Source organism: Salvelinus fontinalis, chromosome 6 (genome assembly GCF_029448725.1).
Source record: "Salvelinus fontinalis isolate EN_2023a chromosome 6, ASM2944872v1, whole genome shotgun sequence".
In the NCBI taxonomy this organism is placed as follows: domain Eukaryota; kingdom Metazoa; phylum Chordata; class Actinopteri; order Salmoniformes; family Salmonidae; genus Salvelinus; species Salvelinus fontinalis.
The window spans coordinates 68,975,396-68,988,296 of record NC_074670.1 but is presented as its reverse complement, the minus strand read 5'-3'; the positions used below and the strand labels follow the sequence as shown (position 1 = coordinate 68,988,296).

The 12,901-nt window shown below is 41.1% G+C and overlaps 1 protein-coding gene across 1 annotated transcript; it reads left to right on the top strand.

The window, feature by feature from the left end:
• Window positions 1-1,629: 1,629 nt before the first annotated feature.
• Window positions 1,630-12,363, top strand: dnajc4 (DnaJ (Hsp40) homolog, subfamily C, member 4). Its single transcript, XM_055927520.1, has 8 exons — window positions 1,630-1,793; window positions 2,493-2,581; window positions 3,236-3,370; window positions 3,594-3,684; window positions 5,154-5,326; window positions 6,965-7,132; window positions 8,726-8,812; window positions 8,977-12,363. The coding sequence occupies exons 3-8, from the start codon at window positions 3,279-3,281 to the stop codon at window positions 9,074-9,076; spliced, it is 711 nt and encodes a 236-aa protein (XP_055783495.1). The 5' UTR covers window positions 1,630-1,793; window positions 2,493-2,581; window positions 3,236-3,278; the 3' UTR covers window positions 9,077-12,363.
• Window positions 12,364-12,901: the final 538 nt, after the last annotated feature.

Below are 12,901 nucleotides of genomic sequence, written 5' to 3'. Positions count from 1 at the left end.
ATTGAAGGAATGAATACCAGCCTCACATTTATCACTTGTGGAAGGCGGGGCTTCCAGCAAGGCACGGATTTCATCGGGCTCATCAGGCGTGATTGTAGATCCTTCAACCAAAGTCGCGGGAGTACCGAAGTTGACTGACTGAAATGTGATGCTTTTCATGGCACTCCGATTCCGAAGTGACTTTTTCGTAGCAGGTTAGGAGACTAATGTTAGGAAAATGTTAGTGAAAATGCTCTCCTAACCTGCTACGAAAATCACTTTTAAAAGTGTTGTGGAAATTAATTTTCGGGTTGAATCGGTTTATAAAATGTCCCCGAAATTACAAGAGTCCAATATCGGGAGAAAACTGTAGCTATGGAGCTGCTTTAAACTGAATAGCTAGTAAACTGGTTTGGTAGTAGCCCTTCATCATGACTCTCAGTTACATTAGATTTCACATACAGTGCATTCAGAAAGTATTCAGACCCCTTGACTTTTTCCACATTTTGATAAGTTACAGGCTCATTCTAAAATGGATTAAATTAAAAATGTTCTTCATCAATCTACAATGTGTGTATTCAGACCCTTTGCTATGAGACTTGAAATTGAGATCAGGTACATCCTGTTTCCTTGAGATGTTTCTACAACTTGATTGGAGTCCACCTGTGATAAATTAAATTGCTTGGACATGATTTGGAAAGGGCACACACCTGTCTATATAAGGTCCCACAGTTGACAGTGCATGTCAGAGCAAAAACCAAGCCATGAGGTCGAAGGAATTGTGGGGAACGGTACCAAAAAAACAACTGCAGCTTTGACGGTCCCAAAGAACAAAGTGGCCGCCATCATTCTTAAATGGAAGAATTTTGGAAACACCAAGACTCTTCCTAAAGCTGGCCTCCCGGCCAAACTGATCAATCGGGGGAGAAGGGTCTTGGTCGGGGAAGTGACCAACAACCCGGTGGTCACTGACAGAGCTCCAGAGTTCCCCTATGGAGATGTTAAATCAGTTTCTCACCAATATTCGTTTGACAGTTTGAAATAAACAACACCTTGTCCTGACAAGGTAACGCACACAAAAATAGATCTAGTTATAAAGATGCTTACCACATACGGTTCCCTCCACCGCTCTAGGATAAACAAGTAAAGTCAAGCCTGAACAACGAACATGTTTCGTTACAATTTCTGGAGTCGGCGCTGACTGAACTAAAGCCTTGAGCGTAAACATGTTCAAAAACGGTCGGTGAGAGACACAAATGTGTGGTCTCAAGTTTAAACAAAAGTAAGCCCAGGAAGTGATTTTTGGGATAGAGGGTCATAAGAATCAGGTCAGCCTCGCCCACTCTCACAACAGAGGTGTGTTCAGTTCGCTTGAACATTTGCTACGTTGCGGAACGGTTTGTATTGAACAACACGTTTCCCCAATACGTTATTGAACAGACTTTTGATTTAATGTAGATAATTGCTGTTAGCAAGAAAAAACAATCCACTTGATGCATATCTTGTAGAGAATGGAAAGGCATGAAAGGGTTAACCTTCAAAATAAAAAACGTTTAGTAGCGTATGGTCGTGGTCAGTATGGAATAAACGTTTAGAAAGGGAATGAAACTGGGTACTATCGTCCTGAATTTGTCCAATAGGAACACATGTGTTTTCCGTTGTAAAACATTTTTGCTACAGCGTTCCTTACTGAAAACTACTCTACCCAGACAACAATGTTGCAGACATCAGCACTGCAATCTGTTAAAGACACTTGTGTAACAACCCGTTCCCATTATTTTTTTGTTATGAAACGAAGAAAATGCAGTATTATGGTACGTCTGTGCTTCTTTACCCTTGATTCTGTCTTTTGTTAAAATACTAGTGTGTTTTTGCCACATGAAATCATAGGTCAACAGTCTTTTTAGTTGAGTTAGCTAGCTAACGTTAGCTACTACTGGCTAAATTCTTCCTAGTTAGCTAGCCATGCTAACTAGAGTATACTGTGTGTTGACTGTACAATTTCGACTGATAATAACTAAAGGTATATGCATAAAGTAAGTTAACTCGGTAGCCAGCTATGTCCACAAGTGTATAGCTACAGATACTATCAAGTTTGTTTAATGCTTCTCCACACTAGCTAACTAGCCAGTACAGCTAACAAATGCTCAAAACATAATCAAATGGAGTAACTAGTTAGATGATTTGCAAGGGACAGAACGTGTAACTTGCTGTGAATTACTGTAGGTAATGACTGAACTGTTGTTGTATTCATGCTGTGACTACAGTGTCTTCAAACTCTTCTAACTTTAAATTGGCCAAGCGTCAATCTCAGTGGAAAGATTCAAGAGACTAGCTATGTTGACTATATTTATCAAGTAAAAAAAATACTAGCTATGTTGACTATATTTATCAAGTAAAAAAAATACTAGCTATGTTGACTATATTTATCAAGTAAAAAAAGACTAGCTATGTTGACTATGCTCAAAGCCTGCACAATATATGACGCCCTCTTTGCTCTTGTTGTGTTGCAGTGACGTCACGTGCCCAGTGACTGAGTGGACTCTCCTCTTTGTCCTGTTGCTGACCACTATCTTTTCAATGACATCCTACTGACTGAACGGTATATGTGACAACGGCACCCTATTATCACATTATATGGGGAAAGTATTTGTAACTGTCTTTGATGCAATAGGCATATTTCTTTATACTGTATATTTTTTTTATTTCACCTTTATTGAACCAGGTAGGCAAGTTGAGGTCAAGTTCTCATTTACAATTGCGACCTGGCCAAGATAAAGCAAAGCAGTTCGACACCTACAACAACACAGCGTTACACATGGAGTAAAACAAACATACAGTCAATAATACAGTAGAAAATAAGTCTATATACAATGTGAGCAAATGAGGTGAGATAAGGGAGGTAAAGGCTAAAAAAGGCCATGGGGGCGAAGTAAATACAATATAGCAAGTAAAACACTGGAATGGTAGATTTAAAGTGGAAGAAAGTAGAAATGTGCAAAGTAGTGTGCAAAGTAGAAATAGAAATAATGGGGTACAAAGGAGCAAAATAAATAAATAAATACAGTAGGGGAAGGGGTAGTTGTTTGGGCTAAATTATAGATGGGCTATGTACAGGTGCAGTAATCTGTGAGCTGCTCTGACAGCTGGTGCTTAAAGCTAGTGAGGGAGATATGATATGATTGATAACTCATCCCCAGATATAGTTTTTATACTTCCACTACTGATATTTTCCTACGTCTTTTCTCCTCCGTAGGTCATTTGTTTTGTAAACTCTATAGGCAACAATACTTCCCACCATGCAGTTGGAGGCCCAGCTGCGTCTTTGTCAGAGCTGTCTATGGTGCTGCAAGAGCGGACTGCGCCTGCTCTTTCAGAGCTCTGTGCACAGGTATGCTCTCTCCCTCTACAGTATTTACCTTTGTGCACAGCTATACAATGTGTGTTTGTGTGCATTTGACACTTGTCTAATTACACTGTACTTACACTAGTATGCTGATGATTGTGGTCTGTTAGGCATTGTTGAGTCCATGGTCACAATACTGTACTGTATGTGGTCCCAGTACTGTGTGTTGTTATCCTGTATAATTAGGATTCCTTGTGTCTCATTGCAGAGCGGCATTTAACCACTACGACCTTCTTGGTGTGAAACCTGATGCCACACTGGAGCAAATCAAGAATGCATTTTTCGATAAATCAAAAAAGGTACGACAATCTCCGAACCTATCAACTAAAAGCTTTAAATACTTAGTAAATTCATAAAAGGCACATGGTTTAATGGTTTAAGCAGCACATATTTAGGGTTTATTGTTGCATGCAATTATGGTTTATAAGGAATTGCAGCTTCTCTCTCCGACCACACGAGTGCACTCTTCCACAGTATTTTTCTATCTTCCAACATCACATTCCCACTGTGTTCATGAATAAATATACAGTGAGCTCCAAAAGTATTGGGACAGTGACACGTGTTGTTTTGGCTCTGTACTCCAACACTTTGAATTTGAAATGATACAGTGACTATGAGGTTAATGTGCATTTTCATCCATATCGGTTGAACCTTTTAGTAACCCCAATTTTAGGGGACCAAAAATATTGGGACAAATTCACTTATGTCTATTAAAGTAGTCAAATTTAGTATTTGGTCCCATATTCCTAGCACATGATTACATCAAGTTTGTGACTCTACAAACTTGTTGGATGCATTTGCTGTTTGTTTTTGGTTGTGTTTCAGATAATTTTGTGCACAATCGAAATTAATGGTAAATAATGTATTGTCATTTTGGAGTCACTTTTATTGTAAGTAGGAATAGAATATGTTTCTAAACACTATATTAATGTGGCTGCTACCATGATTACGAATAATCCTGAATGAATCGTGAGTAATGATGAGTGAGAAAGTTAGACACACAAATATCATACCCCCAAGACATGCTAACCTCTCACCATTACAATAACAGGGGATGTTAGCATTTTTTAGGGGTGTTATGATATTTGTGCGTCTAACTTTCTCACTCTTCCTTATTCACGATTCATTCAGGACTGCCCGTAATCATGGTAACATCCACATTAATGTAGAAGAGAAGAATATGGGACCAAATACTAAACTTTTGATTACTTTAATACACATATAAGTGAATTTGTCCCAATACTTTTGGTCTCCTAAAATGGGGGCGACTATGTATAAAAAGTGGTGTAATTTCTAAACGGTTCATCCGATATGGATGAAAATACCCTCAAATTAAAGCTGACGGTCTCATACTCGCGTATCATTTCAAATCCAAAGTGTTGGACTACAGAGCCAAAACAACAAATGTTTCACTGTCCCAATACTTCTGGAGCTCACTGTTGTACTGTTTGTTTTGGTGTTGTGAGGATCTCTATGTTAACAGGGATGTACAGTATATTTACCAGTACATATTTGTATTGTGTGTGTGTTGTATTATGTCAGTACATGAGTTTTCTGCAGTTTGTAGCTACACAGTAAGTTTATATCTATCTGTATGTATGCATGTACAGTAGTAACCCTGGTTTGTCCTAATCCTCATCCTGACTGCTCAAATGTAGTGTACACACATCCATTTAGCACCGACTGAAACAGCGGGAGCATTCAACAGTGTGCTGGTATCGACTGCTTTTTCATCACTAATCTTCACTGCCCCCTGTCTCTCTACCAGATGCACCCAGACAGTGACCCGTCTAACCCGGGGCTGCATGGCCAGTTTGTGGAGCTGAACGAGGCCTACAGGGTGCTGAGTAAGGAGGTGTCTAGGAGAGAGTACGACCTGCGGCTACGGCACCCTTACACTGGGGGACAGGCCTTCAGACCCACCTCCACATACAACCCCAGGTACATAAACAAGTGTGCACACACTCAAGCAAGCAGGAACTAACCCATGCACACACACACACACACACACACACACACACACACACACACACACACACACACACACACACACACACACACATACACGTGTCCCATTATGCCTGGTGAAAACCAAACACTGCATTCCACAGTAAGAAGCTCATACAAATGGTCAAGCATGGTGTTTGTGGTAGTGTAATGGTTTGGGGATGCTTTGCTGCCTCAGGACCTGAACGACTTGCCTTAATAGAAGGAACCATACATTCTGCTCTGTATCAGAGAATTCTACAGGTGAATGTCAGGCAAGAATGTCAGGCCATCCGTCTGTGAGCTGAAGCTGAAGGACAGCTGGGTCATGCAGCAAGAGAATGATTCTACATAAAAAATGGCTAAAAATAAACACATTTGACGTTTTGGAATTGCCTAGTCAAAGTCCAGACCTAATCCCAATTGAGAATTTGTGGCAGGACTTGAAACAAGCAGTTCATGGTTGAAAACACACATATGTCGTCGAGTTAAAGCAGTTCTGCATGCAAGAGTGGGCTAATATTCCTCCACAGCGATGTTAGAGACTGATCAACAACTACGGGATTGGTTGTATTTGGTTGGAGTCATTGCAGCTAAAGGTGGGGGGGAAATTACTTTTTCACACAGGGGAATCGGGTGTTGCACAACTTTGTTAAGTAAATAAATAAAACAAGTATCAATTTTGTTTATTTGTAAACTCAGGTTCCCTTTATCTAAATTAGGTTTTGGTTGAAATTCTGATAACATTCAGTATCAAAAATATGCAAAAGTAGAGAAAATTAGAAAGGGGCAAATACTTTTTCACAGCGCTGTATATACTATATTTGTATTTATTATGGATCCCCATTAGTTCCTGCCAAGGCAGCAGCTGCTCTTCCTGAGGTCCAGCAAAATTAAGGCAGTTTATACCATTTTAAAAACATTACAATACATTCACAGATGCTATCTTCTGTACACCACCCCTACCTTGTCACAGCACAACTGATTGGCTCAAATGCATTAAGAAGGAAAGAAATTCCACAAATTAACTTTTAACAAGGCACACCTATTAATTGAAATGCATTCCAGGTGACTACCTCATGAAGCTGGTTGAGAGAATGCCAAGAGTGTGCAAAGCTGTCATCAAGGCAAAGGGTGGCTACTTTGAAGATTTTCAAATATAAAATATATTTAGACTTGTTTAATGCTTTTCTGGTTATTACAGGATTCCATATGTGTTATTTCATAGTTTTTATGTCTTCACTATTATTCTACAATGTAGAAAATAGTACAAACAAAGAAAAAGCGTTGAATGAGATTGTGTGTCCAAACTTTTGACTTGATTTAATTTACTGTATATATACTCTGGACTGCGAAATTGCTCGTCCTAATATTTCTTAGTTCCATTCTTTTACTTTTTAGATTTGTGTGTATTGTTAGATATTACTGCAGTGTTGGAGCTAGGAACACACGCATTTCGCTACACCCACAATAACATCTGCTAAATATGTGTATGTGACCAATAGAATTGTATTTTATTTGACAAACAGCCCTGTGTGAGTTCATACACAAATCTCAAGAGTTTTATTCCCCTTTTCTCTCTCTCTCTCTCAGGGCGGAAGCTCAGGAGAGTATGCGCTACTGGGATCAGTTCAAACACTCTCAGCCTCAGGAGACCACAGCTGAGGAGTGGGAGAGGAAGAGGAAGAGGAACTTTAGAATAGTTAGCTACTGTATGCTCATCATGGGCCTGAGCATCAGCACTCACGTTCTCTTCTTCAGGTAACATCATGGGCCTGAGCATCAGCACTCACGTTCTCTTCTTTAGGGAACATCATGGGCCTGAGCATCAGCACTCACGTTCTCTTCTTCAGGTAACATCATGGGCCTGAGCATCAGCACTCACGTTCTCTTCTTCATGTAACATCATGGGCCTGAGCATCAGCGCTCACGTTCTCTTCATGTAACATAATGGGCCTGAGCATCAGCACTCACGTTCTCTTCTTTAGGTAACATCATGGGCCTGAGCATCAGCGCTCACGTTCTCTTCTTTAGGTAACATCATGGGCCTGAGCATCAGCACTCACGTTCTCTTCTTCATGTAACATCATGGGCCTGAGCATCAGCACTCACGCTCTCTTCTTTAGGGAACATCATGGGCCTGAGCATCAGCACTCACGTTCTCTTCTTTAGGGAACATCATGGGCCTGAGCATCAGCGCTCACGTTCTCTTCTTTAGGTAACATCATGGGCCTGAGCATCAGCACTCACGTTCTCTTCTTTAGGTAACATCATGGGCCTGAGCATCAGCACTCACGCTCTCTTCTTTAGGTAACATCATGGGCCTGAGCATCAGCACTCACGCTCTCTTCTTTAGGTAACATCATGGGCCTGAGCATCAGCACTCACGTTCTCTTCTTCATGTAACATCATGGGCCTGAGCATCAGCACTCACGCTCTCTTCTTTAGGGAACATCATGGGCCTGAGCATCAGCACTCACGCTCTCTTCTTTAGGTAACATCATGGGCCTGAGCATCAGCACTCACGTTCTCTTCTTTAGGGAACATCATGGGCCTGAGCATCAGCGCTCACGTTCTCTTCTTTAGGGAACATCATGGGCCTGAGCATCAGCGCTCACGTTCTCTTCTTTAGGTAACATCATGGGCCTGAGCATCAGCACTCACGTTCTCTTCTTTAGGGAACATCATGGGCCTGAGCATCAGCGCTCACGTTCTCTTCTTTAGGTAACATCATGGGCCTGAGCATCAGCACTCACGTTCTCTTCTTTAGGTAACATCATGGGCCTGAGCATCAGCACTCACGCTCTCTTCTTTAGGTAACATCATGGGCCAGTGCTCACGTTCTCTTCAGGTAATATGGGAAAAGACCAGAGTGAAACTGATACTTGGACATTAGTACTGTATGTATGTACACTCAGCACATAATTAAATAAGAAATGCAGTACTTCTGTCACGTTCAAGGAAAGGAATCACACTTCTGTCACTCAAATGCATTTCTGGGTAATGTGCCAAAATGTGACATTTGACTATTACTGCTACTACTATGTTTTTACTCATTCATAGTCTAGACTAAATAGTCTGTAGACTCCGATAACTGTCTGTTTTGTAGGCACAGGTGCCCCTGGCTCAGACCCAGGTTGTGCTGTCATATATCTGGTAATCTGTGTTTTGGCACGATGACTTGAAAGCACTTTTATTGTTTTTAGAAATTCAACTTTTCCTGGTATGACTATTTGTACTAGTACAGAATAATAAAACATGAATAATAATCAAAATACCAATTGAACTGGCAATGATATTCCACTGTGTGTAAGTCTGTTGTCTGACAGGTCTCTCTGTCTTCCGGTCACACAGAAAGTTGGAGTCAATCCATAACAACTTCATGGACGAGAAGGACAGGGTCATCACACAGATCTACAAAGAGTCCAAAGAAAGGGCAAGGTGTGTGAGAATTCAAACGTGTTATAAGTGTTTATTACATGTGTTACTACACTGTTCTAGTTACGGTAGTGGTAATTATCAACATTGCATCAAGTATGTATTAATATGATTTGTTTGTAGGATATACCTGAGACTGGATCTGATTTCTTCATTTTGATTTGCAGAGTGAACGGGTTTAAGAAGCAGACACAGATTCTCAGACAGAAACATGCAGACTTCCTGGAGAAATACAAAATCACTCGCAACAATGGAGAGGACAAGTAGGAGTTTCGTAGAATAAGAGTACACCTTAAAACAAGGTAGATTGAGTTGGCGGAAGGCCAATGAAGAGGAATGGAGTCAGTCAGGATGGGGAGTGAACGGTTGAATGTGTTAGGAGTAGTTAGCTTTCAAAGAAAATAACATTGGGGCAAACGTTTATGATGTGCACAGCTGACGTTTATGATGTGCACAGCTAACGTTTATGATGTGCACAGCTGACGTTTATGATGTGCACGGCTGACGTTTATGATGTGCACGGCTGACGTTTATGATGTGCACAGCTGACGTTTATGATGTGCACAGCTGACGTTTATGATGTGCACAGCTGACGTTTATGATGTGCACAGCTGACGTTTATGATGTGCACAGCTGACGTTTATGATGTGCACAGCTAACAATTATGATTTGCACAGCTGACGTTTATGATGTGCACAGCTGACGTTTATGATGTGCACAGCTGACGTTTATGATGTGCACAGCTGACGTTTATGATTTGCACAGCTAACAATTATGATTTGCACAGCTGACAATTATGATGTGCACAGCTGACGTTTATGATGTGCACAGCTGACGTTTATGATTTGCACAGCTAACAATTATGATTTGCACAGCTGACGTTTATGATGTGCACAGCTGACGTTTATGATGTGCACAGCTGACGTTTATGATGTGCACAGCTAACGTTTATGATGTGCACAGCTAACGTTTATGATGTGCACAGCTAACGTTTATGATGTGCACAGCTAACGTTTATGATGTGCACAGCTGACGTTTGCTTGGACCTCGGATACTAAACTGAGGAGTAAAATAAAAAAAAGACGTGTATTAGCTGGGATATTGTAACAACATAGTATGTAATGCCTGGGTGAAACTGGAACAGCATATGGGGTACATGTCTTTGTCACAGTAGAAAGTCGACCCCAGCCGTTCTAGGTTTCTTCAGAAGGAGAATGTTTGTGGAGGTTTAGTCCGGTATCACAAGACTAACGGCAGTAGGACCTGGTCGTTAGCAGCACTTCTCTTCCTCTGTTGGATGGAACCAAGACTCCTGTTAGCCAGTTGCTAATTGGTTCGCAGTGACATGCCGTTTTCCCCCACGCCCGTTCAGAGGCAGTCTGATGGGGGTTCATATGACAGTGTGAATTTGCCCACTGGAGGTGCAGTACAGTGTTGCGTACTGAAGACAAATCAAAGGTAAAGTCCCTTAATGATGGATAAGGGGTGCTGTGCACAGCTGCCCTTGAACCAATGGGATTCAGTCATTGTGCCTCTCTGTGAGTCAATGATATCATGGAACTCTTGACATCGCTACTGGGCCCATGGTGGACCCAAATACAGTCATAAAGAGTTTTTCCTGACAATGATACCTATAGGCAATATTTTGGGCCTAGAGCATTTCCTGGTCATATGATGAGGGAAAACTGTTCCCAGATACAGTGCATTTGGAAAGTATTCAGACCCCTTGACTTTTTCCACATTTTTTTACATTACAGCCTTATTCTAAAATTGATTAAATAGTTTCCCCCCCCTCATTAATCTACACACAATACCCCATAATGACAAAGTAAAAACCGGTTTTTAGAAATGTTTGCAAATTTTATAAAAAACTAAAAACTGAAATATCACATTTACATAAGTATTCAGACCCTTACCCAGTACTTTGTTAAAGCACCTTTGGCATTCTTTTCTGCAGGTTTTCTCAAGCTCTGTCAGGTTGGATGGGAAGTGTTGCTGCACAGCTATTTTCAGGTCTCTCCAGAGATGTTTGATCGAGTTCATGTCCGGGCTCTGGCTGGGCCACACTAGGACATTCAGAGACTTGTCCCGAAGCCACTCCTGCGTTGTCTTGGCTGTGTGCTTAGGGTCGTTGTCCTGTTGGAAGGTGGACCTTCACCCCAGTCTGAGGTCCTGAGCGCTCTGGAGCAGGTTTTCATCAAGGATCTCTCTGTACTTTGCTCCCTTCATCTTTCCCTCGATCCCGACAAGTCTCCCAGTCCCTGCCGCTTTAAAACATCCCACAGCATGATGCTGCCACCACCATGCTTCACCGTAGGGATGGTGCCAGGATTCCTCCAGACGCGACACTTAGCATTCAGGCCAAAGAGTTCAATGTTGGTTTCATCATACCAGAGAATCTTGTTTCTCATGGTCTGAGAGACCTTTAAGTACCTTTTGGTCACTCTCCCATAAAGGCCTGAGTGGTGGAGTGCTGCAGAGATAGTTGTCCTTCTGGAAGTTTCTCCCATCTCTACAGAGGAACTCTGGAGCTCTGTCAGAGTGACCATCGTGTTGTTGGTCACCTCCCTGACCAAGTCCCTTCTCCCCTGATTGCTCGGTTTGGCCGGGTGGCCAGGTCTAGGAAGCGTCTTGGTGGTTCCAAACTTCTTCCATTTTAGAATGATGGAGCCCACTGTCTTCTCTGGGACCTTCAATGCTGCAGAAATGTTTTGGTACCCTTTCCCAGATCTGTGCCTCGACACAATTCTGTCTCTGAGCTCTACGGACTATTCCTTCGACCTCATGGCTTTGTTTTTGCTCTGACATGCACTGTCAACTGTGGGACCTTATATAGACAGGTGTGTGTGCCTTTTGAAATCATGTCTAATCAATTGAATTTACCACAGGTGGAATCCATGTTGTCAAAACATCTCAAGGATGATCAATGGAAACAGGATGCACCTAAGTTCAATTTCGAGTCACATAGCAAAGGGTCTGAATACTTATGTAAATAAGGTATTTCTTTTTTAAATTTATACATTTGCAAACATTTCTAAAAACCTGTTTTCGCTTTGTCATTATGGCGTGTTATTTGTAGATTGAGATTTTTTTTATTGAATCCATTTTAGAATAAGGCTGTAACGTAACAAAATGTGGAAAAGGGGAAGGAGTCTGAATAGTTTCTGAATGCACTGTATAATGTATATTTTTTTATTGAAAGGACATGGAATCAAGAAAAACTTGAAAATTAAGTCATATTATGACTTTCTAGAAGTGTATTTAATTGGACCCTTGTCTGATGTTGACAAATTTATTTTAGGAATGTTAATTATACTATGGAAATATTTGGTTTTATTGCCCGTGTGGGCAGCTTCAATCTCTGAGATGAGTAAATTGTATTTCATTTATTGCTATGTTGACTGCTGACTGACACTAACCATAATGCCTTGTTTCAGTGTCTTATTAGTCACAGATTGTGTTTCAGAGTGATTTTTTTATGACCGCATTTAACTCTTCCCGGTGTCATTATAGATTCATTCAATGATAAATAAACACTGTTCCTCTGGTCTCAACCCAAATCATCCAATGTTTATTTTTGAGTTTGTTTTTCACTGATTTCAATATTGCGTGTCGTGTCAAGTTTGAGAGTGAGTGAGGGGTGCTGAAAAACATGGGGTGCAGAGTGTTTTAATGACTCCCTGGCCTCATGTTGTTTCGCAAGGCCTTAGCTGAAACCACAGGAGCGATAACAGGTCCTGGCATACCCACATCCCCCATGTGGTGTATGAGTGCCCCCTCATAACCCAAACACACTACACTGACAGGCTCTTCTTTCAATGTAAAGACAAACTGATGGAAGACAGGGTTCACTGTAGTCTGTGCTGCTGACAGAGGTTTTGTAACTCTGTGACTTAAAGTAGTTGGGGAAAATGTGTTCTTCTTTTCAAGTAAATTCACTGGGGGTGATCAGAGATTTTATAGTTTTGTGTGTCCTGTCAGTCTGAGAGAGAGAGCTTGGAGGTGGATTTGAATGAATGATAAAGGGATTTTCATGTAATACAATACCCCTTTAATTGTATTCTTAGAAAAAAATTATCGTGTGGCTGAGAA

Bases quoted from the DNA above. Each gene is read 5' to 3' on its own strand.
- dnajc4 (XM_055927520.1), top strand. From the start codon at position 3,279: ATGCAGTTGGAGGCCCAGCTGCGTCTTTGTCAGAGCTGTCTATGGTGC. The intron at 7,133-8,725 runs GTAACATCATGG...CCGGTCACACAG, and splicing joins ACTCACGTTCTCTTCTTCAG to AAAGTTGGAGTCAATCCATA. The intron at 8,813-8,976 runs GTGTGTGAGAAT...TTTGATTTGCAG, and splicing joins GAGTCCAAAGAAAGGGCAAG to AGTGAACGGGTTTAAGAAGC.